The sequence below is a fragment of the Ixodes scapularis genome, unplaced genomic scaffold (assembly GCF_016920785.2).
Source record: "Ixodes scapularis isolate PalLabHiFi unplaced genomic scaffold, ASM1692078v2 PGA_scaffold12__126_contigs__length_90152505, whole genome shotgun sequence".
NCBI lineage: Eukaryota > Metazoa > Arthropoda > Arachnida > Ixodida > Ixodidae > Ixodes > Ixodes scapularis.
Genome location: NW_024609838.1, coordinates 82,885,137 through 82,909,502, shown reverse-complemented (window position 1 = coordinate 82,909,502; position 24,366 = coordinate 82,885,137). Strand labels below are relative to the sequence as shown.

The window sequence follows — 24,366 nt, the reverse complement described above, 5'->3', positions numbered from 1 at the left end:
AAAATGAGAATACTCAAATAAAAAAAAAATCTAATTACCCCATTCGTCCTCCCTTCAAACAAAGAATAATCATTCACGTCGAGTTTGCATTCTATACGTGCACAACACCGACCGCCGCCTGATGACTCTTGCTGCTCGGTTTGACACGTCGCTGGTCTTCACTTGTAGAATGAGGTTAAAACAAATGTGGCACTGGGTGAACAACGAGAGTCGACCACCCGAATGCTCCATCAAGCACTTCAACAAGTATGTTAACTGTAAAGAGAAGCCAATTTATTCGATTTTATTGAGTTACGAAGGGCAATACATCGGCCAGACTGGAAGATGCCTAAATGTTCGCCTTAAGGAGCACCATTTAGAACTTACCAAGGCGTCATCGGACTCATTCCAACCAATAGCTGTGCATGCCCGTACCTGCCACGATTGCACTTCAAGCTTTGAAAACACCGCTGTGCTTTATTTACACAGAAATAAGTGGGGGCGTAAAATAATTGAAGCGTTTAAGATCAGATACGCCGGGAACAATGTCTCGGCGCCTTTTTAGGTGTTATCGTCAAAAGAGGCAGGGTTCCTCGCGCCAGAATTATCGTAAAAAAGGCTTGTTTCGATCAATTATTAATTTGGCCTTTTCTCCTTTCTTTTCTTCTTTTTTTCCCCTTTTTTCAGGGGACAATTTTTATTCCTTTTTTATTTTACCTTTTCCTCTTTTCAGGGGTGAATTTCAATGACTTTCCGATCATTTTAATTTTTTTTTAAGTTTGTGAGTAATTTAGTTTATTTTAAATTTTGAGTATTTTTTTTTTCTTCATTCTTTGAAGCTCAAGGTCCTGGCATTTGGGGCATCTCATAAATGTTCCTTGCTCATTGAAAGCACTGCGTGTGTCTGTGTTCGTCCTTTACGTGTGTTATGCTTTCTGTGTTTTCTGCAGTTTTTCAACGCGCTCTGCTACGTTTATATCAAAGGATTTCTTTGGGTATTTGAATATAATCAAGCTCTTTATGGAGGGATGCAAGTATTCGTCAATATCTTCATAACGTTTCTTTCTGACTTTTCTACGGGTACCGTAATCTTTAAAAAAAGTGAAGCGGTGCAGACTAATCTGCTGGTGCAATCTAAAGATGTTTTTCAAAATCGCTCGTTATGACAGAGGTTTTATGACGGACAGAATTTGCAAATTATTATTTGTGTTTGGCACAGGCTTATCTGTAAGTAAATGAACCCTACATTTGTTGAGGCATCATAATTATGGAAAAAGTCTACGAGCGGGTGCGGAGTATCTAATAATTTGTTCAACTACATTTTTTTGTTGGCTGCACACTGGGTACAGTCTTTAGTCCGTAAAATACTTATTTAAATTCTCATTCAGGCGTGAGAGAAAACAACCATCATTGTAATTCTATACAAAACAGATCAAAATTGCAGGGGCTTTTTTTGTATTTTTAATGACTACATGCAGAGACGAAGAATTGATATGGCGTGACTTTCATCGAATCTATGATCCTTTAGAATGATTGCTGCCACATAGTGATTACTGAATACCTAGCCATGGTAAAAGTGTCATTGTTGTGGGTTCGAACACACGCTGCACAACTTGAAGCCACCAAGACGCGATTCGTAATAACAAAAGGGAAGTGAAAGGGAACGTGGGAATGGACAACAATGGGAATCACCCTGCGTCTTCGTTGCATTATTTATTTTGATTCATCTCATGAATGGTGCTTTGAACTTAAGTAGAAAGAAAGAGCAGGTATGAATTAGATTTTTTTTTTTATGCAGAAAACGTGACCCTGCCACGCGAACAACGGTGGGGCCCCAGAATATTTCTGGAATCATGGTGTATTCGCAGTGACCCATCCGCCAGCAATTCTAACCGCGGCCCCCTCCCCCACGTGTACACCGACATCCTGAAATAACCATTCAATTAACTTCACATCTACGACGGACGCAAAAGAGGTTGAAGCGACTGCAGACGATGATAATGTCTCCCGTATGCCATGGACGAAGAAATCGGCAGAACCAGCGCTACGGATGAAGAGAAGGAGAAGGCCGCACTGATGATGTTTCCCGTATAGGAGACGAAACGTCTGATAAATTGTTGGTATTGTTATGCAAGTTGGAGGTATTTGTTTTTAATCATGAATCCCGGCTTTTGGAACATTTTTGCAGGTATATTTCGGCAAAAATCTAATTAACTCTATAAAAAATATTTATTGAGAAATAAAAAAGGTTATATATTCATTGCATCCATAACATACAGAAATACGGAGCTGCATAATATTTAAAAGAAACACAACATACGCAGGACGTCAAGTACGCAATAGAAATGAAATGAACAAATCACACATGTTTGGACGCTAGAGACCGATATCATACCCATAAACGAGGCAACGTTTGCAAAAAAACATTTTCGAGTATTTTTGCTTGTTTAGAACATTTTATTAACTGCTGTAGATAACGATTTTATATTGTAGTTTGCTTCAAAAGCAGAAACTATGCGACTATTATCCGGTAACACCCAGCTTTTTTAATGTTAAAACGGTAATTCAGAAACGGCGTGTTGTAAAGTGAGCATATTATAAAAATATCCGCAACACGAACTATAGGTAAGCATGGATGACAATCTCACCTGTATGCGACTAAGCTGCAATGGAAGGAAATTCGCCTGCTCAGATAAAACGTTTTGACATAATTTATGTCACTCTATACGGGGTGTTTATTTTATTTCGCACAGATTTATTTAGAAAAAAAAAAAGCTAACGTTTTTGAGATAAAATTTGAATGAATCATCTTTGAAACTTTAAAGTGGCAGCCGATGTTTAATTCAGGCCACCTTTTTCTGTTTTCAACGTCTCTTCGGGAAATAGTACCTACCAATCTAATGCTTCCGAGACGTGCATTTGCTTCAGTTTCACACGTTGTGTCAGGGACGAGTTGTTAAACCGTGGTCACACTGCAAAGATATCATAGGAAAGATGGTCTGTGGTTGCTGTCTGATAAGTGTTTTATAATTGTATGGCAGTCGTGTCATATCTGTCACAAAAAGCAACATGCTTGGAATCTGCTTCATGCGTTTCCGCAGATAATTGTGTAAGAGTTGCAGTGAACATCGTATTTTTTTTTTCATGCTCAGCAGTTTCGAACGGCCAAAAGAGCTTGATGAAAAAGCTTGTCTCAATTGAAGACAGGCAAAAGTCATATGATACTTATCTTGACGAAGTCCGCACGGGAGTATATTCAATTGAGTCAAAAGTTCGAAGAGGGGTAGGCGTGCGCGATTCCTAACGACCTGTAAATGTGGCAGGAAAAACAAAATTATCTAGACTTTCTTTCTGCAAAGCTTGAGAACGTAGTTGTCGATGCAATTCCTTTTTCACGAATTTCAGGACATCAGTTCATGGGACACGCCTGTGTCATCGAAAGCGCCAGTTACGGAGCTCGGTAAATTTCCGTTGGGATTTGACGTTGTTAAGATTAAGCGAGCTTATAGATTGGGCACGTTTTCTGCGGAAAAACATCGTCCGATTATTGATAACTTGAGATATTTTAAAGAAAATCAAAGCATCCCCGGAAATTCTCGAAAGATGGAGAATTCTAAGTCATATACGATAATATTTTCAAACCTGTTTGCGAAAACAAAAAACAAAAAAAAAAAAACCTGTGGAGTTATGCAAAGCCACATATAGGCGAGAAGGAACAACGACAGTCCTAAAATAGGACTGCGTGTTCTTAGGTGACGCAATGTATTCCTGAAATCCTGTCACAACACTAATTGTTTGGCATTGACTGCGTGAACGCCCGCGAGCAACTGTCTCGGTTTCCCTTGATATTGTATATTGTAGAAGCTTGAAAAATAAAGTTGACGATTCCTAGAAGCTGCTTTTGAAGAGTATAGGAATCAAGACTTTGTGGCATGGTTTAGTGCGTGACGGGGAGATATTTCTCGACGGTTTAGATTGTTACAGACGTGATCGCTGCTCCTCAGGAAGCGTAGTGTTTGTTCTACCTTATAAAGCGTTTTAATGCCATTACATTCTTCAGCTATTTCGTCCTGTTTTCGTGGTACGGGGTTTAAACTCTAAGAAAATAGGGGAGTTCTAGGAAGTTAGACGGCGTGACAACACCCACAGCGTGCACTAGCACCCCTTCGGAAGGAATATCCTCTCTCAAATAGAAGGCGCGAGCAAGAGGAAAGAGAATGGAGAGCTACAAGAGTGCAAGCGGGGTCCCTCTGACCAGGCTTCCTTAAATCTGATCCACAGAGTTATTATAATGTACGCTAGAGGTTCAACTGACGCTAGTGTCTATGCGACTTCCGGGAGGCAAATTGAAGCAGACAGCAACCAGTCTACTTTTGCGGTGCTCCTGTGCATTCCTATGGGAAAACGCGCGCGTGATTTTTTTCTCTTCGCCGGAAAATAACAGGAATAACTTATTATTTCGGTTGTACCGGATAGTATGTATATTTATTAATATTGTAAAAGTGTAATTGCTTTAATTACAGCGATTTTTTTACCACTGAACGATGTTAAGCTTCACTATATTTCAGGCCCAAACCTATGTTCCACGGCAGGTATGTAAAAACGAGCGACGATTCTAAGCAAACTAACGATCGAAAAGAATGTAGAGTGTCTTCAAGGTTCGATAGCATTGCGGTGGCGCCTATATATTACTAATATGCCCGCCCTGTCACTCTATGAAAATGACTCCTTCGTGCTTCTTTACGACGGTTAAAAAACATTTCATTGTAAGAAATAAAGTACGTGGACTACGAAAGGTGTGCCTTTTTATTATTTCCTATGTCGGGCAGTTTTTATCGGGCACCTATTCTCTAACTTCTCCCTATTTGCAAAGATTTGGAGCGTGCGGTTGATGATTTGAGCCCAGAACATGCATCTTTGCAGTACTTATTTATTGCAAATAGGACTATATTACGTGGCTTTCAATTTATTTTGATCGCCTGCATGCACAAAGATTTACTTATCCTGTGTTACTGCGTAGTTCTTGCGGTCTCTCTTGGTTTTCCACATGTCCTTCGTTCGTTTGACACGTATATCCCCCATGGTGGAAAGCGCCGATGCCGTGTTCGCGCTAATAGTGTCCGACAGTGTACATAAATACATGTACGAAGCGGTTTTAACACCGTTTTTCATGCCACGAATTTCAAATAAAAATGCCGTAACTGACCAATTATTTCGTCTGCGTGACTGAGAAATGTTCGAATGTGCCAGTACGTACGAAATATTCGTGATATTTGCTCTTATAATCGAGCGCAGCGAGAAAATGCACTCGCTTTTTCCCATAGAAATGCATTACCGGAAGTCAATTTCCGACTGGTTGCTGTCTGCTTCAATTTGCGGCAGCACACTAGCGCCAGTTGAACCTCTAGCGTGCATTATAATAACTCTATTATCCGATCATTGGGTTTATGCTTCTACTTTACCGTTTATTATATATATATATATTTTTGCTTTTGAAATGCTTTAAAATCGCTGATGTTTCCTCTTTCTTGTTTTTTGTTTTTTTGTTTACGATTTCTTATTTACTTCCCAGTTCCAGATGTTACTTGACTGTTTCATGGAGGGCGCTTGCGTGCAGGTCGACAGACCGACGCGCCATGCGGTACGGTATGGCGTGTCGGCCTGTCCCCGCTCCAAAAATTACTAGAGCTTACATTTTGGGAGTTCAAGTTTTGACAAGCTAAATATTGCGCATGTAACCTTCAAAGGAGGTTTAGATTGGTCTTGTTTAAGCTTCTGTTACAAATTGCCTTGTCGCAGGCCTGGTCCGGTAACGCAGACGCAACAAACCAATTTGAGACAATCTGGGTGGTTAAAACAAAAAAAAAATATCTCGCCATTAATTTGTTTAGCGGTGGGAGACACGTCACCGGGCTGCACCGGTTGTCACCGGGTGCAGCCCGGTGACCACCAGTGTATTCAGCTGCACGCGCTGGCGACCAAAAAGCTTTTAACTTGAGAAATCTTTAGCAAAAAGATAAAATCACGGAGAACGCGTGAAGACAATATTCATTCTAGATTTGAAGTTCCGCGGACACAACGTTTTTGCGAATCTCAAAATCCAACCAATATGAGATTTATACCGAGTTTTAGATATCGTACAAATGAATTGCCAAAGAAAAAGCCCACGAGCATACTCATTCATGGCACACCTTTTCAGAAAGTTTTTGATACACAGCGCCATAGTTCGCTCAACCGAAGTTACTAGTGTTAAAGGGCAACTCCGCTTAATTTCAAAAATTTTGAGATAGTGGCCGATTTTGCTTTTTGAAGCACTCAAAAACAATCCCCAATCTTTTGTTTCGCGAAAAATAAAATATTTTTCGTTTAATTTTAGTCTATCCATGATCACAAACTGAAACCGAAACGGTGGCAAAGCCGGACAACATTGTATATTCGGCATCACTAAGCATGTACACCCACGTGATATACAAGGGGAAGAAGGAGCTCTCCTCTTATCAAGATCCTCCTTTGTGCCTCCTGGATTAGCACAGGCGTCGCTATTCTCCTCCCAGAAGATTATAGAAGATTAACCTGTCACTCAAAATTCTTACAAAAGCAGCTTCCCTCTCCTCCTTTTACTTGGTGTTCAAAAGTATGCGATGTAACACAAGCCGCGCTCAACGAGGCGATCGGCTTATCAGTAGTACCAATAGTCGAGCGCCGGGCCGCGTATTAGCAAACCATATCCCGTACAGTGCCTGGCAACGCCCCCTTCGGCGCGACGCAAAAGCGGCCATTTCACTGGTTTTCAAAATGTCACGTGACATGACGTTACGTCTGCGCCGTTTGAACGCATTTGAGCGCGTTTTCGTCTCGTCACGATGGCGTCCGCCGCTAAGCTGGTGGGTAAGACGCGCGTTAAGCGCGATCCAAACCAACGCTTCTTTTTGCGCCTGTAGGTCGTGCGGCTGCGGATGTGACGTATTTTCGTGACGTCGCGCCGCTTCTTCGCTCCTTCCGGGCGCGCACAAGAAAGTTGGTTGATTTCAACTTCTTCTCAACGCGCACAAAAACGCGCGGTGACGTAGCAGGGTGCGCCTGTGTCCCGGCCAATCGGTGGAGGGCAAGCTAGTTCCGGCTCCGCGTTTCTCGCCGTCTGGCTGCCCTCTCCTCCCCCCTTTTATTCTCTTCCAACATGACAACGCCATCTCTCTTTCTCTCTCTTTCTTTCGCCGTATGGCCGGCCAGTCTGTCGCAGTTGCACCTTGCTTGTGGGCTCGTGCCTGCGTGCGCGTGTGCGCGCTCGCCCGAAGTTTCGCCCGTCCAAACCAAAGCGCACGGTTCTGACTCAGAAAGCGCGCCCGGAAACAGCAAAAACGCCACGAAATGCGTCACATCCGCAGCCGCACGACCTACAGGCGCAAAAAGAAGCGTTGGTTTGGATCGCGCTTTACGCCGCGCCGCTGTAAACACTTCGTTTCACGCGCGTGCCTAGATGACTCGAATGCTTTCAACTTGGCGATGTGAACTCGTTTTTCGGTAAGATGAACGCCCAGGACTGCACGCCGAGATGATGCCACCGCATACGCGCCGCTGCCGAAGTCGCCCCTACGAGTAGGACCACTACGATCGTCGAAGTTCGCCGCTGCACCGTAGCTGCCCGCCGAGATGATGCCACCGCATACGCGCCGCTGCCGAAGTCGCCCCTGCGAGTACGACCACTACGATCGTCCAAGTTTGCCCGCTGCACCGTAGCACCAAATGCTAGCAACTAATGCTTTCACCTCGGCGATGTGAACTCGTTTTTCGGTAAGATGAACGCCCAGGACTGCATGCCCACATAATGCTACAGCATACGCTGTAGAATTATGTCGTGAGATGCGCAACTCCAACCTACTGCGGTACATTTACTGAGGGGCCCGAGTCTTTGATGGTGATCGAACGACACCTCCATCGCTTTCCGAATTCGCACTGGAACGCGCGTAGGCATCAGGCGCACAGCGCGCCCGCGTCACGATTAGGCGCGAATTCGCGTAACGAGAACATATTCACGTATTGGGCAGGAGATCGAACTATAGGGGGCGCTCTGACCCGTTTGTTTTCCCCACGCTTGGTGTTTACTCAACACAAGGCCTGTGCACATGCCGACAGGCCTTATGGGCATGGCCATGTCACCTTCTACAATAGAGCGCGGGGCACAGTTTAAAGTAAAAAATACTAACAGAGAATGCGAGCTTGACCCACTTCGGCTTTTGTGCTGAGCTGGGATCGTGCATGCTGCATTGTTCATGCAGGCCGAGTGGAAACAAAAGAGCCCCTCCTCCCCCTCGCCGGTGAACACGAACTCCAGCCGAACGATGACGCCGCGTTCGGTTCTTTCGGCCGAACGCTGCGTCATTGTATTTGTTGTCCCCATCCGTGTAGTTGTTAGGTTAACCGCTTGGGGCATCACGGTCTGTCCTCTTCCCCAATAAAAAGCATTGCGTCCGTGTCGAGCCGTCCTCCTGCTAGCATTTGGTGCTACGGTGCAGCGGCGAACTCCAAGAATCGTTATGAGTCGTACTCGTAGGGGCGACTTCGACAGCGGCGCGTATGCGGTGGCATCATCTCGGCGTGTAGTCCTGGGCGTTCATCTTACCGAAAAACGAGTTCACATCGCCGAGTTGAAAGCATTCGAGTCATCTAGGCACGCGCGTGAAACGAAGTGTTTACAGCGGCGCAGCGTAACGCGCGTCTCACCCACCAGCTTAGCGGCGGACGCTATCTTGACGAGACGAAAACGCGCTCAAATGCGTTCAAACGGCGCGGAGGTGACGTCATGTCACGTGACATTTTGAAAACCAATGAAATGGCCGCTTTTGCGTCGCGCCGAAGGGGGCGTGGCCAGGTACTGTACGGGATATGGTTTGCTAATACGCCGCCGGGCCGGCCGAGCGCGTCACTCACGTCTTTCACGGCGCTGGCGCCACCCGTGCTCTCACCAAAAAAGAAAACAAAATTGAAAAAAAAAAAAGAAGAAGAAGCTTTACATGTTTGATGACGTCGCGGACGTGCCGGGAGAAGGAATTTGGAGGAAGCGGAAATGCAGCCGGGCAGTGTTGTCTGGCCCGCACGTCTCATCCAAAACCAGCGGATTCGTGCTTGTCAAACTTTGACAGCGATTTTAATGAACTTCAAGGCGGAATTCCGTCGTAATATTTGCCATGGGGGTTTTGTAGATGATAACAAAGGGAACTGTATAGTTTTGCACTACTGGAAAAGAAGCGGAGTTGCCCTTTAAGGAGTCAGGACATCGTCAGAATGTTTCACTTGGAATGATAACCCTGCTAGTATATTTAGGGTTAGAAACTTCTGGGAGACATTTTTGTTTTTCATTTTATCAGTTTGAGAAGTTACTTGACTACTTCATGTGGGGCGCTGGCGCACTGACTGATGGGCCGAGACGCCATTCCGTAAATTACATTTTCCGTGCTCCTGTTTCGACAAGCTTATTGCTCTGCTGTAAACTGCAAGCGGAGTTTAGGTCGTTCTCGTTTGGTATGTCCCCGTTGTACGAGAGATCTGACCCCATAGAGGTAACAATACAATGTGAGACGGGCTGGGTGGTGGAACGAAAATAAGAATATCTAAAGGGGCGACGCAATGTTTATAACGCTGAAGAAATTTGCAGCTTGTAATTTTTGTATCGTTTATTTAAGGAAAAGGGATAATAATCACGTCTGCTTTTTTAAAAATAAATATCGCAATTCCGCTGCGTAAAAAGCGAAGCAAAAAGACGGTAATATCTTGTGCCTTTTAACCAAGCACGGCGGCCGGTGTGACGGATATTAGGGTACATCTTGCTGACTTTTCGTGACGCCATCTGCCCAGGCGCACAAAACCATTCCCTCCGATGCTGTGGGGAGAGAATGCGAACACACACACGTTCAAACACAAAAGAGAAGATGAAAGCGGACTCGACCTTTCAAAGAATATTTACAGAACCCAGACACACAAGTTAAACCTTTGCGCCAGTGCCTGTGCGAAGAACTTTGGTGCAGATACCTGTGCCTATTTTGGTTTTCAAGTAGAACAGGATGACGCCATTCCTCGCGGGTACGAAGGTGTGCAAAAAGGCTCATCTTGAAAAATCAGTTTTTTGCAGGAATAGTGTCGTGTATGAAATACCTCTAGCTTGTGGGTCTACGCATGTTGGTCAAACATAAAAATGCATTAACGACAGATTAGATGAGCATAAAAGGAATGTCAAGACGAATACAACGAACCCAAGTAGCACCCCAATATTGGTCCAATGACGGTCCTATATCGGCTCACGCTGGCACCAATATTGGTCAATATTGGCAAACGCTCCCAGGCGCTATATTGGGCCAGCTAGCCTGCCAATATTGGGCCACTCTGTTTGCCAATTTTCAGCCAATATTGGACCATTCTATTTGCCACTTTTCAGCCAATATTGGACCACTCTATTTCCCCATTTTCAGCCAATATTGGACCACTCTATTTGCCCATTTTCAGCCAATATTGGACCACTCCGCTTGCCCATTTTCAGCCAATATTGGGCATAACGGCACTGCCCTTTTAGCCTAGATAGGTTTTGCCAACCACGTTAAAATTGGCTGCCAATCTCTGTCGGAACGGCAGCCAAATGTCCGAAGGCCTTTTTCGCCAAGCTACTACAAATATTGGGCGTGCCTTTCTCCTGGCACCATGGTTGAGCAGTTTACCACACTTGCACTGGTAACCCATTGCCGCCAGGCTCTTCCCGATATTTGGCAATATAATGTACAACTGCAACAACAGATAATAGTTTTAGCTCTCTTGTATTGATAACACTGAAGATTTTCTTTGCAACATGCAGGCTAAAAATATATAATTTTACCATCAGAAAATATTGCGTGCATTTTAGTTTGCCATGCAAATGAACAAAATAATTTCTTTGCTAATAATTTATTTTGAAAACAACTTTCTGTGCTATTTTTTTTTTGCACTTCACACATCGCCAGTTGGCAGTTGACTGGCCTCTGTTTGGCGGCAAAACCTCTGGCGCCTGCCCCCCTCCCGGTCCACAGCACCGGCCAGGTACTTGCCAATGGCCTTTTCGACATCTGGCACATTGGCAGCCTTCGCACTCTTGATGGTCTCTGAAAGTGGAAATTTTAAACGTTCTGCATTAAACATCAAGGCATAACGGTTGCCGCTGATACTTAGAATAGTCTTAGGATCAGGAAATTGGATCCAACCAGGGTTAAATCTCTATCCAGAGCAGTAGTAATTAAAATACAGATGTCAGGTCAAGAGCTAGGTACAGAGAAGCAACATGCTCCTCTCTTTTACTGATTACTATACTAATGACCACACTTCTATTCTAAAAAGAGGTTCCCATCAGCACTGCACAGCTATACTCTGTCTCAGTAGTTGTGTGCAGTGTGGAGCTGCAAGGTGCGACGAGGTGGAGGAGTATCCAATGCATGCGGTTACAAGTTCCGGTACGGCTCAGATTGCACAGAGTCAAATGTCGATGATACAATAACGATTGACCGGAATTTCAGGGTCACGTGAATTTAAAGATGGTCCGGGCAATATTGAATATATTGCCATTCAGGATGATACAAACAGTACTCAAGTCGTCCCGGGTGATATGAGCACGTGAACCATCGGTGCATGCGAAACGAGTGGGTGGGCGCAGCTGGTCTTAGAGGGGAAGAGAGTACGCACAGTTGCCGCTGGCCCCCTCTCCACCTCCAGTCTATGCTGGCCAAGCGGCAGCATGCCTGGCTCACAGCCCAACGAGCCAAGGTTAACTCACATGCCCAACAAAGCTGTGTCGTCGATGGTAGAAACACTTAAGGCCCTGTCACACTGAGGCAACACGACGGCAACAGCAACACAACACGTTGTCCAACAGTCGGGCAACTTGTTGCTCGCTCCCCGTGTTGTCCGACAAAGCTGTCACACCGCGGCAACAGCACGACAACATGGACGACAACTAAAATGTTGCCTCGGTATGACAGCTTTCGGCAACAAAAACAGCAGCAATTTGTGTTGGACAACGAGTGTTGCCCTGATCGCTGGCTGAGCGAATTTCGGGCCGGCAACACGACAACATAGATAGCTTCGATGGTAGAGCTATCAATAAAGTCTTACTCAAACAAAGGCTTGGAAAACGTTATTTAACAATAATTAGGGCTGGCGTGCAGCTAAAATATTTTCGATTAATGTTTTTTTCTGCGCAGTTACGGAAAGCGATTTTCGAAATGGTCACAGCTACGGTCGTGAACGTTCAGACTGGTTTTGAAATTAGATCTCCCGAGAGTCCAGCGCACATTACGGATAGTGAAATAAAATGGCATGCCTACTCACCCACTAATAAAGTATAATAAAAATAAGGAAGTGTCTAGAGTTCCGTCCAGACGGAACGATAGTCGCCACTAAAGTTCCGTCCATGTTGGGTCTCGTATAAAAGAAATGGTGAAAGCTAGTTTCTGAAGTGGTGGTGTAGTGTAGTGGAAAGGTGTCTGCTTTACACGCAGCGGGCCCGGGTTCGAACCGCAGTGTGGGGTTACTTTTTTTTTTTTTTCTCTCAATTTTTTTGTTGGTATTTACATTTCTTTTTTACAATTATCACTGAAACATATTAACCCATGTTGTCGACGAAACTTTGCTTCCTTTCCGGAAGTGCAAGGGGGCATAGCGGGTTTGGGTTGCTGTCTGGACTCCGCGAAGCGGCGTGTACGGAGGGCTAAGTGGTTTAATAGGTTTGTAATTAGCAGCCGCATACTGTCGCCGCGAAGCGGCGTGAACGCAGGCGGGGGGGTGTGTTAACGAGCTCCCCAGTGATACACGCGAAGTCCGAAAAGAGTGACCCAAATGGCACGAGCTCTCCGCGTTCCAGACGGAACTCTAGTGGCGACTATCGTTCCGTCTGGACGGAACGCTAGCCACACCGTAAAAATAATCCAGAAAACCTAAGATTAAAAAGTCGAAGCATAGAACGACCACTCTGATCATGATTGTTGATGCTTGGAACTTGGAAACAGCCGCTACCAGACACCTGATTTGTTTTAAAAATACCCAGGACGTTTTGGGCGAATGAAGCGATCACGTAGCAGCGGTAGGCCAGTAGACAGCGTTGAAAAATATTTATTTCACCGATTGTTATGAAGGCCGATGGTGTCGGTGTCGCAGTTTTGAAGCACTGTCAGTTCAGCTCAACACCACGCTGCAAAAGACGCTTTGGGGTACTGCCGGTGCTAACGCAATTTTACAGTAGAAATAGAAATTGCATGAAAGAACTGGATAGAATCACTTCATACGGTGGCGTAAATCCCGAACATACATCAGCGATGTCCCTTTCCTCGGTTAGGGCTATCTGCTTTGTCAGCAAATGAAGAACATTTCGATAAAATAAAGAGCGAAAAATACTCCCTGTGTCAAGTTTTCTAATCACAGTCACTAGTTGATGTCGTACCGTGGTAATTCCCGGCCCTTCGAACGCACTAGCACTTTGTAGAGTCACATTTCCAGCGATTCCGCGCCGCACACGAACGAAGGTAAACAACCAAGATGGCGGAGTGTTCCCCGTGTTGTCCTCGCCGTCAGCGCGGTGTGACAGGGTTGTCGGACAACAAATCGGGCAACACGGTTGCCGGGCGGCAGCAGCATGTTGCCCGACTGTTGTTGTTGCCTCGATGTGACAGGGTCGCCGGCAACACGACTTCCCCGTGTTGCCGGATAGAGTTGTCCAACTGTTGCCTCAGTGTGACAGGGCCTTTAACGCTCTTGATGTTCCATGCTGCACCATAAGTGCAAGCAATATGAGCCGAGAAAGCGCTGCGCAGCTTTATGCATTTTGGATGGGGCTTATGAGCAACTACAAGGGCAGAAGAGTGCAAACAAACATCACAGACAAAGTATACACACAAGTTAGCTTGTCTTGGATTAAACAAATTCAGGATTATATGAATATTTTTTCGTGTTCCCGGGTAATCCCTATCATCGAGATTATGCTGTATTTATAGAGTATGAACTATTCAGGCATATGGAATGACTCGGCAGACTGTAAGGAATAACTTAATTGCCTGTAATGGCTTCTACAGAGACCAGACAATGCAGGCGAAGACTGATACGCTGTGTAAGAACACATGTACACTGGTGCATTTATGTTCTTGATTGGCTGACAAGGGCTACAGTTGCACTACACTGCATGCAACTTGTGAGATAGAGTATATGCTGCATTCAGGCATAGCTAGAATTTTCAGGCACTATAATAGGCCTTTTGAACTAAATATGTTACGCTATAACAGATTAGAAGCATTGTTGAAAACGAACTTACTTTAGAAAAAGGCTGTGTGTATTATTGTAAATGTAAAATATAACACTCAAGACTAAAAATCTTTTTCATACAATGAACCTTCTTCCAAATACTAGCCAATGTGAATATTCTCTAGCACCATATGGTACATAATTAAAGTATAATAAATTTAACACACAGAGATTACCCTCCATACCTCACCTGACTGAGATCACTACTGCCTGTAACCTACGTGATGGTAGCCTATAGACTGTTCCTCATAATTGAACTATAACCACTGCACACAAATGTTAAAGCATCATCTCCCATCATCACCAAACCAATTATTATGACAAAAAGTACAAATAGAACCTGTGACCACCCTTCGATGAGACAAATTATGTTTCAAGCTCTGTAAACTAATCCCCAAATAGTTTATAGTGTTTACTAACATTTATTGGTGCAATTCTTTTTCTCTTATATTTTTCTTTGTATCACATTTGTCACCTTGCTGCTTGCTGAGTGAACAAGTGTGCAAACCTTGTCAAGCCAACAACTGCTGGGTTTTTGTCTGCCTCCCAGTGCCTGTACTATATGCTACATCACAGGCACAAATAAAGGATTTGATTTGAAAGTGACATGCTATAACAGTCAAGCAGTTGCATGCACTTCAGCAAACTCGAATAACAAGGATCTATCAATGTGTTGATCAATTAAGCAAATATAATCATACCTGTCACAATGTGGCAGAGGAGGGTCCCCCGGAAAGGTAGCTTGCCTTTCCGGCCCAGGAGGCTAAATTTTATTTGGACCTCCTTCTTGAGGGCCCTTTCCAGAAGGCTTCGGCAGGCCTCGGCAACCGTGTCAGTTGCCCTGACCCACGTAGCCACCTCCAGCTGCTGTGAAAGACAAGGGACAACGGAAATGTAGAAGCATGACCAAATACCAAATCAAACACAGAAACACGGCTATGACGACACAACCAGTTTTCATTTTTCTTCATACTGAAAAGCTATCATTTATTAACATTGAGTAAAGCAAATGCAGTGTCCACCCGTTTAGTGGCCGAGTATGATAGTCGACATTATGAGCCAGCGACAAGCACTGCAGTGCATGTTGGAAAAATCATCATATGAAAGGAGGAAAGTGCAACATACCAGGGCTGTGGCTGTAGCTTTATCCTTCAGGGCATTTTCCAATTCCCTGAATTCTTCCATAGTCGCCGCGGGCAGCTTTGGAAGGGGCGCCCGCGACGGCTCTGGAGCCATTTCCGGCGAAGGCGGTGCAGCAGACATTGAGGCCTTCATTTGCGATAAATTAAAACTTAAGTTTCTAATGTCCTGCTGCATCGCCCCCAACTGCCGCAAAATCTCCCCATTCTGTAGCCGAAGCTCAAGCACCAGCTTAACTATTGGAGACTGCTCTGGACCTGAAATGGAAGATTAATTAGGGTGAGTAATGCATTATCAAGCTCTGGCCCTGGGTCCTATGGAGAAGTAAGCTGTGCAGCACTAGCGGACACCAGTCTTTCCCTTCTTTAAAAGCAAAAGATTAAAATGGCTTGACTGATAAAAGAAATCATCAGGAGCCGTGAACCTAAAAATATATATGTTTATGACTGCACTCGCTAAGAGACAAGCACTGTTATGTGTGTGCTAAATTTGAGGCTGCCTGCAGATGGTAGTTTCGGAGTACACAACTCACACACCGTGGTTGCACACACTTTGCCCATTGTATAAATGGTGTGAAAAAATTCATAAATAAAATATATATTTTGCAGTGTGCATAGCAGGAGCCTGCAAATACAAAAAAAAAAAAACAATTATATTTAACCTTGATCTTTATTATCTCATATTTGAACCATAAAAGAAAGCACATGGCTGTATGAAAAAGGGCTGCATTAAGCCGTCATAAACCAGCCAGGTTGTATCAGCTGTGCATCAATCATGTCAATGCAACAAATGGTAGACAAAAAATTACATCAGTTTTCCACCAATGCAAGGAATATGTTGAGAAGTCCCCAGAGTGAAGGAGATAGCATTGGGTAGAGCTGGTCTCATAAGCTGATCAGCAACCTTGTTGCACCATAACTAACATAGGAGGTGCAATCATAGTCAGCAAAGTTATTTCAGCTATTTTGACAGTACAACTCAACGGCTGCTATACTAGGAAACACTATACAAATTAGCTGTAAAAAAAAGGTAGCTGTGTCACTGCAGTGGGAAACACATTACAGCAATTACCTCTTATTCATGCACTATTCAGCTGAAGCATTAAAAAAAGATAAATGATGGTTACGCTATAAGGTCCAAAGCTGACAAGCTAATTACTAGCTAGTAATTCCCACATTTGGCTCCTAGTAGAATCATGCTGAATAAAAGATATGAATGTTCCAACATTCTTAAACTCCTAAGCTTAATTTGGAAACCATATCCCAGCACTGCAGCCGACAGGTTCAAAATGCCAGCCCGGCACACTTAAACTAGGGCAGCCAGTGCAAACAAGTCTACTATAACAGTGGTTAAACAGGCCGGCAGGCCCTTGCTTTCGCAAGTTAGATTACAGGTTTCTGAGTATAAAATACCCGGAGAAAAGCTGGAGTGCCCACCACCTTGTGGCCAGTTGTTACTCACCAAATATTCAGACCTTGAGCATTAATACTTCACACTTTCATTTTGACACTATCAAGATGGCTGACGTCAAGGGATATATATATATATATATATATATATATATAAAAAACCACATGTCAAAGCTCCTTTGGTTAGGCCGGTGTTAGGAAATAAAACATTAAAAAGGCTAACACAAGGACCACTGACTGGTGTTGTGCTTGGTTGCATACAGTAAAAATTGGAGGACTTACAATTTGAGGCCCCCAACGTCATCCCAGCTCCTGCCGGGAGTTCCTCAATGGAACCTGAAGGCGCCTCCAGGGCACCGTCCACTCTGGTCAGGCTTTGCCCAGATGATGTCGATGAGGCTGAACCACAATGTAATGACAAAAATTATTTCGGCCCAGAACAGTTGGCTAACATAGTAGACACATGGTGCAAATTTTGTTAGCCTCTCTCTGACAATTAAAATTAGAAGCAAAGGGAGCATGTTGGTGAAAGGCGCTGCGGTTCGTAGAAAGAATAACACACAGAAGGACAAGACACAAACACTCACATACACAGGGACAGGACACAAACACAGACACACAAACAGACACAGATAAAATCAGAAAGATTGTATGCGTGCCTGTGTTCGTGTCCTGTCCCTGTGTATGTGAGTGTTTGTGTTTGTGTCTCGTCCTTCTGTGTGTTATTCTTTCTACGAACTGGAGTGCAATTAAAATTAGTTTTGAAGTCTCTCTCCCGTCCTGTGTGACCAAACAATCTGATAACTTGCAGTCATGAGCAAAGCAGTTCCACACTTTGAAGTAATATCAGGAAAAAAGGAATTTGCCAACCAAATGTGGAAAAGATCTGGAAAAAGATAGTCCCAACATTTCGAAACTATTTGTTTCTTCTTCAGGGGATGAATAAAGGATGTCAGTCTCTTCATCTTCTAGGTGTTACATCACTTTGTCTTTGTCGGTGTTGTTGGGTTAGCTTCGTCGTGCCCTATCCGTTATCCCATTGTGGAGGCCGTTCACATATAACGTAGGAAGTGTCCCTAGTGACCTATTGACGATGTTTGAAGTGTGTTGAATATGCCATGATTCAATGAGCCGCCTCCTACGTAAATTTGGTGCCGTGTCCAGGATGCTTGCGTTTTCAAATGCAATACGGTGGTCGAGGTTATCACAGTGTTCAGCGAAAGCACTGCGCTCTTTGTCAAAGTTTCTCACATCGTTCTTATGTTGGCGAAGCTGGTCGTGAAAGTTCTTTGTTTCGCCGATGTAAGAGGCATGGCACTGGGAGCATGGGACCTTATAAATGACACCTTAATTGGGCCTTCGCCTTCGGTGGTCTGTTCTTAGGGCGAGGTAGAAAGCATCCGACACTGGTTTGTGAGCAACCAGGACGTGTTCTTTTGCAAACCGTCGGGATAGCATCTCGCTTATCCCTTTCTTGTAAGGGATGCTAATCCGTGCTATCGGTTTGGAAACTGTCGAAGGTTGTTTCATCCAATTACGGTTCTGACGACGGATGACGTGGTGAATGAAGTTACCGGGGGAGCCGTTCTTCTTTAGGTCGTCCATGATAATCCGTTCCTCCTTTCTTTTGTCGTCCTCAGATGAGCACAAGGTGTTGGTTCTGTTAAAAAGAGTAGAAACGACAGATACCTTATGGCCGACGGTGGGTAGAGTCGAACTGGAGGTAATGGTTGGAGGACTCCAACCACCCTGTCGGCCATAAGGTATGTGTCGTTTCTACTCTTTTTAACAGAACCAACACCTTGTGCTCATCTGAGGACGACAAAAGAAAGGAGGAACGGATTATCATGGACGACCTAAGGAAGAACGGCTCCCCCGGTAACTTCATTCACCACGTCATCCGTCGTCAGAACCGTAATTGGATGAAACAACCTTAGATAGTTTCCAAACCGATAGCACGGATTAGCATCCCTTACAAGAAAGGGATAAGCGAGATGCTATCCCGACTGTTTGCAAAAGAACACGTCCTGGTTGCTCACAAACCAGTGTCGGATGCTTTCTACCTCGCCCTAAGAACAGACCACCGAAGGCGAAGGCCCAATTAAGGTGTCATTTATAAGATCCCATGCTCCCAGTGCCCTGCCTCTTACATCGGCGAAACAAAGAACTTTCACGACCAGCTTCACCAACATAAGAACGATGTGAGAAACTTTGACAATGAGCGCAGTGCTTTCGCTGAACACTGTGATAACCTCGACCACCGCATTTGAGAACGCAAGCATCCTGGACACGGCACCAAATCTACGTAGGAGGCGGCTCATTGAATCATGGCATATTCAACACACTTCAAACATCATCAATAGGTCACTAGGGACACTTCCTACGTTATATGTGAACGGCCTCTACAATGGGATAACGGATAGGGCACGACGAAGCTAACCCAACAACACCGACAAAGACAAAGTGATGTAACACCTAAAAGATGAAGAGACTGACATCCTTTATCCTTAACGGCAATCGTTATCCCGCTTTTCAAAGCTGGAGCGCGAAATAATATTGAAAATTATCGTCCGATTTCAATTTTACCAGGTATTGCTCAGCTGTTAGAAAAACACTTGTGCTTGGTCATGACACGCTTTTTGGATAAGCATCGTATTATGTCGCCCTCTCAGTACAGTTTCGTGCAAGGTCGAGGCACTCAAATGTTACTTGAAGATTTTTCTGATTTGCTGAACTCGTCGTTTGAGCGGAATCAAGTCGCGTGCGCGTTATTTCTAGACGTCAGTAAGGCATTCGATAGTGTATGTCACCGTCTGTTGCTAAATAAGCTGTCAATGGTGGGATTTCGCGGTTCCTTTTTATTGCTGTTACAAAATTTTCTTCAGGATAGGCGCCAATGTGTTTCGATTGAACAATTTCGAAGTAACTTCTCGATAATTAAAGCTGGTGTTCCGCAGGGTTCAGTACTTAGTCCTTTATTATTTAATATTTATGTGAACGATCTTTCTAGTACCGTGCCCACTTCAATATTTCAATATGCGGACGATACTGTAATTGTAGCCTGCGCTTCTAAGTATTTGCACGCAATCTCTTTGCTTCAAAATGCGGCAAATAGGGCAATGGACTGGTTTGATGCAAATTTAATTTCTATTAATACGACAAAAACTCAACTAATTTGTTTTCATAGCCCATTAAAACGAGTCAGTCTCACTTCTCCGCTTTTTTTGCACACGTCTAATTGTCTTAATTGCGCGTGTACCCCTGTGAATTACACATCTACAGTTAAATACCTTGGTTTGATTTTTGATAGCGATCTTGCCTGGAATTCACAGCTCGCTCATATCTGTAAGAAGCTTCGCGCGGTGTCTTGTTTGATGTACAGTGTTAGATACGTTATGCCATTATCCGTTCGTAAGGTTATCATTCATGCCCTGGGCTATAGTGTGCTTCGTTATGGAATAACTGTGTACGGCCACTGTGCCCTTCGATGGAAAATAATTATCAATTCAATTTTGCGTTCTTTGTTAAAAGTTATTTCTTATGATTTAAGTCTTGATAAAGATACTGACGTATTTAGAGCATTATGCTTTCCGGATTTCAACTCTCTGTTGATAGAAACTGTACTTTTTCGTCATTTCTGGAATAGTTCTTTTAAAGTACCTTATGCCCCAGCCCGTTGCCTAAGGCCAAAAAAACGTTACTGTATACCTCAATGCAGCACAAGATATGGCGAACGCATGCGCCGTTACTATGTTCCCTCGTATTTTAACAAGCTTCCTATGAGTATTTTTTGTGCTAGTACAAAATACAAACTGAAAAAAGCGCTCAGAAATAGAATTGTATAAAGATTTCTTTTCTGTGTGTGTCATAGCTTGATTTATCTATGTGGGGTTTTTGTGTTTTACTGTCATTGCTTTACTTTGTCACTGTCTGCCAGGCACTACCTTTCAAGCCCGATGAGGCTTCGGTAGGCCTGAATCTGTACATGCTATTTTTTCATTCAATAAAAGTATTATTATTATTATTCATCCCCTGAAGAAGAAACAAATAGTTTCGAAATGTTGGGACTATCTTTTTCCAGATCTTTTCCACATTTGGTAGGCAAATTCCTTTTTTCCTGATTTTCTACCCAACCAGACAGAATTCTGTCAAATATGTTCACCTTTGGAGTAATATGCTTACTGTTTTCTTCATTCTACCACTGCAACAGACTTCTTCCAGGCTGACTTTTCAGCTCTTCTACTCCAAGTACAATGCAAGCTGGCAACAATTTTACCTAAAGTTGTTGCCACTTAAAGATCGGGGAAAAGAGGAGGGGGATATTTTGGCAAGTTGCTAGTAACCCCCAGACCAGAGGCTCTCACAATTTGTCATCTCACAAGCCCTAGCAACCAGCAACAAAGTTTGTTGCTAGGGTTTGCGAACTCCCCTGTCTCCGTGAACCATAATGCTGACCACCGGGCATTATACCAGTAAGAATAGAAGAGTTTAAAAACCAACCTGCGTGAGCTCTATTGCAATGATAGCAGAACTGAAAAAGTACAGATATTAGAATGAGCTGCGAAATTGGTCTTTCTCAATCTTAAAACGTTAGGGTGAGAGGGTGATCGATGTGGGTGCTGATGGAACCAAAGAATGATCTGCTCGACCAAGGAGTTTCGAAGTAATCACTTTGAGAGCTGCTGCCCAGCACGAAGACCTCTCAACTGAAACATTGCGACTTTTATCATTTGCTGATTTGGACTTCAATGCAACCAAGCAATAAGCAAAGTATGACTTCTACAAGAATACGAAAATGTGGCTTACCTTGCTCCGAGGAGCTGGTCCCAGTGAGACCACTCGCTAAAAAGGAAAAGTTTACAATTGGTCACCCTCCTCCAGTTTTGATTCGATCATTCTAGTAAATATTTATTTACTGGAGTAAGACTAAAAGCAGTCGGTGTACATTCTAAATTGGAACAAACTGCTTAGAAGAGAAGAAAGCACATGTGAAGGCAACTACAGTGGAACACTCTGGACACATTGAAGAGGAAAACGTGAAATAAAACGGTACTGTCAAGGAAGACATGTAACCTGACTTAAAACGCAAAGGCATTAAAGATGCCAGACCCCATGGTCACGAGCATATGAGCTCGTCCACCATTTACGTGGTAGAGCCATATCATATCGATATGGCTCTACCACAAATGCTCCCTGATTTCCACTCACAGCTGCCCAAAGCACGCTGCTGGTTTTAAAACATGTGGCGCCGCGGTGGAACCACCAACAGCGAGCACATTTGTATTACCGGGATAAACAGAAACGCAAACAACAGAATATGACCTCTTGCACTTGGGAGTTCATGCTGCTTATGTCATGTGACACAACTTGTATTAAAAACTACCAGTTCCACTGGTCACATCGCAATTCATCCAGGTACTAGTCTGCTGTCGTGTAGGTTCAAGGGTGAACCAAACAGTCATTGTTTTCTGATTGCGTAATACCACAGTACACAGATATAGAAGGACCAAAAGGGGATAAGTGCCACGCAAATAATGAGGAGTAGAGTACTCTGTTGGCCTAGTTGGTTATACATGTTTAACCCTTTCAGTACGGAAGACGAGCTGAGCTCGTCCACCATTTACGCACAAATAATCCCGAAGACGAGTACAGCTCGTCCAGAGTCCGCATTATCAATACAACGATCCTGAGGACGAATTCAGCTCGTCTGTATCACGGAGCTTCTTAGAACGACCGACAGATGGCAGGAGAAGTCAAAACCGGTGAAATTAGCTGAATTTAGACGTTTTTTCGTGAGGCTGCTGGCTACACTGAACTTTAGAAATGGCGTCGTCCGGGCGGCCGCACGATGTGTGTCCACGCGTTGCGAAACAAGGAAAAAAAAAGGAAACAGCGCGCAGTTTCTGAAACTTCTTCGAGTGAAAGCGACTACGAATTGGAAAGTGATTCTGGTGAGTCGTTGATTGATTATTTGACTTCAGATGAGAGCGACACAGAGATTGATGATGATTTCGACACCGCACGTGTGTGGACGAAGATCGACGTGGGCGATATTCCTCGTGCGCCACCTCGTTCCCCTTTTGTGGGATCACCGGGATTCAAGGGCCACCTGGAAGAAGGTGACGGCGTTGTCGAATATTTTGAAAAGTTCTTCGATGAAGAGCTGGTCGACCTGATTGTCGCAGAGACCAACCGCTACGCAACCCAGTTTCTTCGGTCGCACCACGCTTCCCACCTCAAAACATGGAGACAGATCGACAAAAAAGAACTGATGACCTTCTTCGCGCTCATCATTCTGCAAGGGGTCATTGAGAAACCAGACGTGAAATCTTACTGGTCAACAAGAGAGGTTCTCCGCACGCCTGCATTCGGAGACGTGATAAGCCGCGACCGCTTCATGCTGATAATGAAATTTCTACACTTCACTGACAACGAGGCGCCAGTCGACGGGCACCCGAACCCAAAGCTTAGAAAACTGTGGCCCGTGCTCACCAGAATGACCGAGATGTTTCAAACTCTCTACACACCAGAGCGAGATGTGTCAGTTGACGAGAGCCTTCTTCGTTTCAAAGGCAGGCTGTCTTGGAAACAGTACATGCCACTGAAACGTGCCCGTTTTGGCGTCAAGTTTTTTGTACTGTTCGAGTCCTCCAGTGGTTACATCTGGAACATGCTTATGTACACTGGGAAAGGTGCTGTTGTTGGTGACGCAGATGTGGCCATGGGTACACGTGTGGTATTGTCCCTGATGAGTCCCCTTCTCGATAAGGGCTACTGTGTAACCGTGGATAACTATTACAACTCACCCGAACTAGTTGAAGCACTTCTGGAGCGCAAGACAGATGTCTACGGAACAGCACGATCTGGACGCAAGGGAATGCCGAGCTTCGATACAAGACAACTTGAGAAAGGTCAAACTGAAGCTTACCAAAAAGGCAAGTAAGTGCCTCTCACTTCAGTGGAAGGACAAGAAGGTGGTAACCTTCCTCAGCACGGTGCACTCTGTGGCAATGGTGGATGTAACAAACCAGAGAGGTGAAGTTGCGTCCAAGCCACAGATAGTGATGAATTAAAACAACACCATGGGTGGTGTTGACAAGAGTGACCAAAATCTTTCATATTACCCCTGTGCAAGAAATGGACAGAAAATATACTACAAAAAGGTGTTCCGTCATCTGCTAGACATGGCCATCTACAATGCGTTCATTATCTACCAGAAGAGTGGCAACACCACCACACATCTTGACTTCAGGCTCAAGTTAGTGGAGGGACTCATTCAACTGAACTGTGACCCCCAGAGTCGACCCAAGAAAGGGAGGCTCTCTGACAACACTCTCTCGCGACTGACTGAGCGACACTTCCCAGACTACCTACCTCCAACTGAGAAGAAAGAGTGCCCAACAAGAAGATGCGTTGTCTGCACAAGAAAAAAAAGCTCGCAAGGAAACAAGGACGTGGTGCCCAGACTGTGGTGTCGCCCTGTGTGCGATACAGTGTTTTCGCACATATCACAGAAAGGCAAACTTTTGAACGG

The 24,366-nt window shown here is 44.4% G+C and overlaps 2 protein-coding genes across 2 annotated transcripts; one reads left to right on the top strand and one right to left on the bottom strand.

The window, feature by feature from the left end:
* Positions 1-10,950: 10,950 nt before the first annotated feature.
* Positions 10,951-21,651, bottom strand: LOC120847515. The gene is made up of 5 exons (XM_040219314.3): positions 21,639-21,651; positions 17,115-17,231; positions 15,409-15,680; positions 14,985-15,150; positions 10,951-11,102 (listed from the first exon to the last, which is right to left on the bottom strand). The coding sequence occupies exons 2-5, from the start codon at positions 17,134-17,136 to the stop codon at positions 10,951-10,953; spliced, it is 612 nt and encodes a 203-aa protein (XP_040075248.1). The 5' UTR covers positions 17,137-17,231; positions 21,639-21,651.
* A 1,336-nt stretch (positions 21,652-22,987) lies between these two features.
* Positions 22,988-23,775, top strand: LOC115309774 (piggyBac transposable element-derived protein 4-like). The gene has a single exon (XM_029967986.3). The coding sequence runs from the start codon at positions 23,104-23,106 to the stop codon at positions 23,773-23,775; it is 672 nt and encodes a 223-aa protein (XP_029823846.3). The 5' UTR covers positions 22,988-23,103.
* The last annotated feature ends 591 nt before the right edge of the window (positions 23,776-24,366 follow it).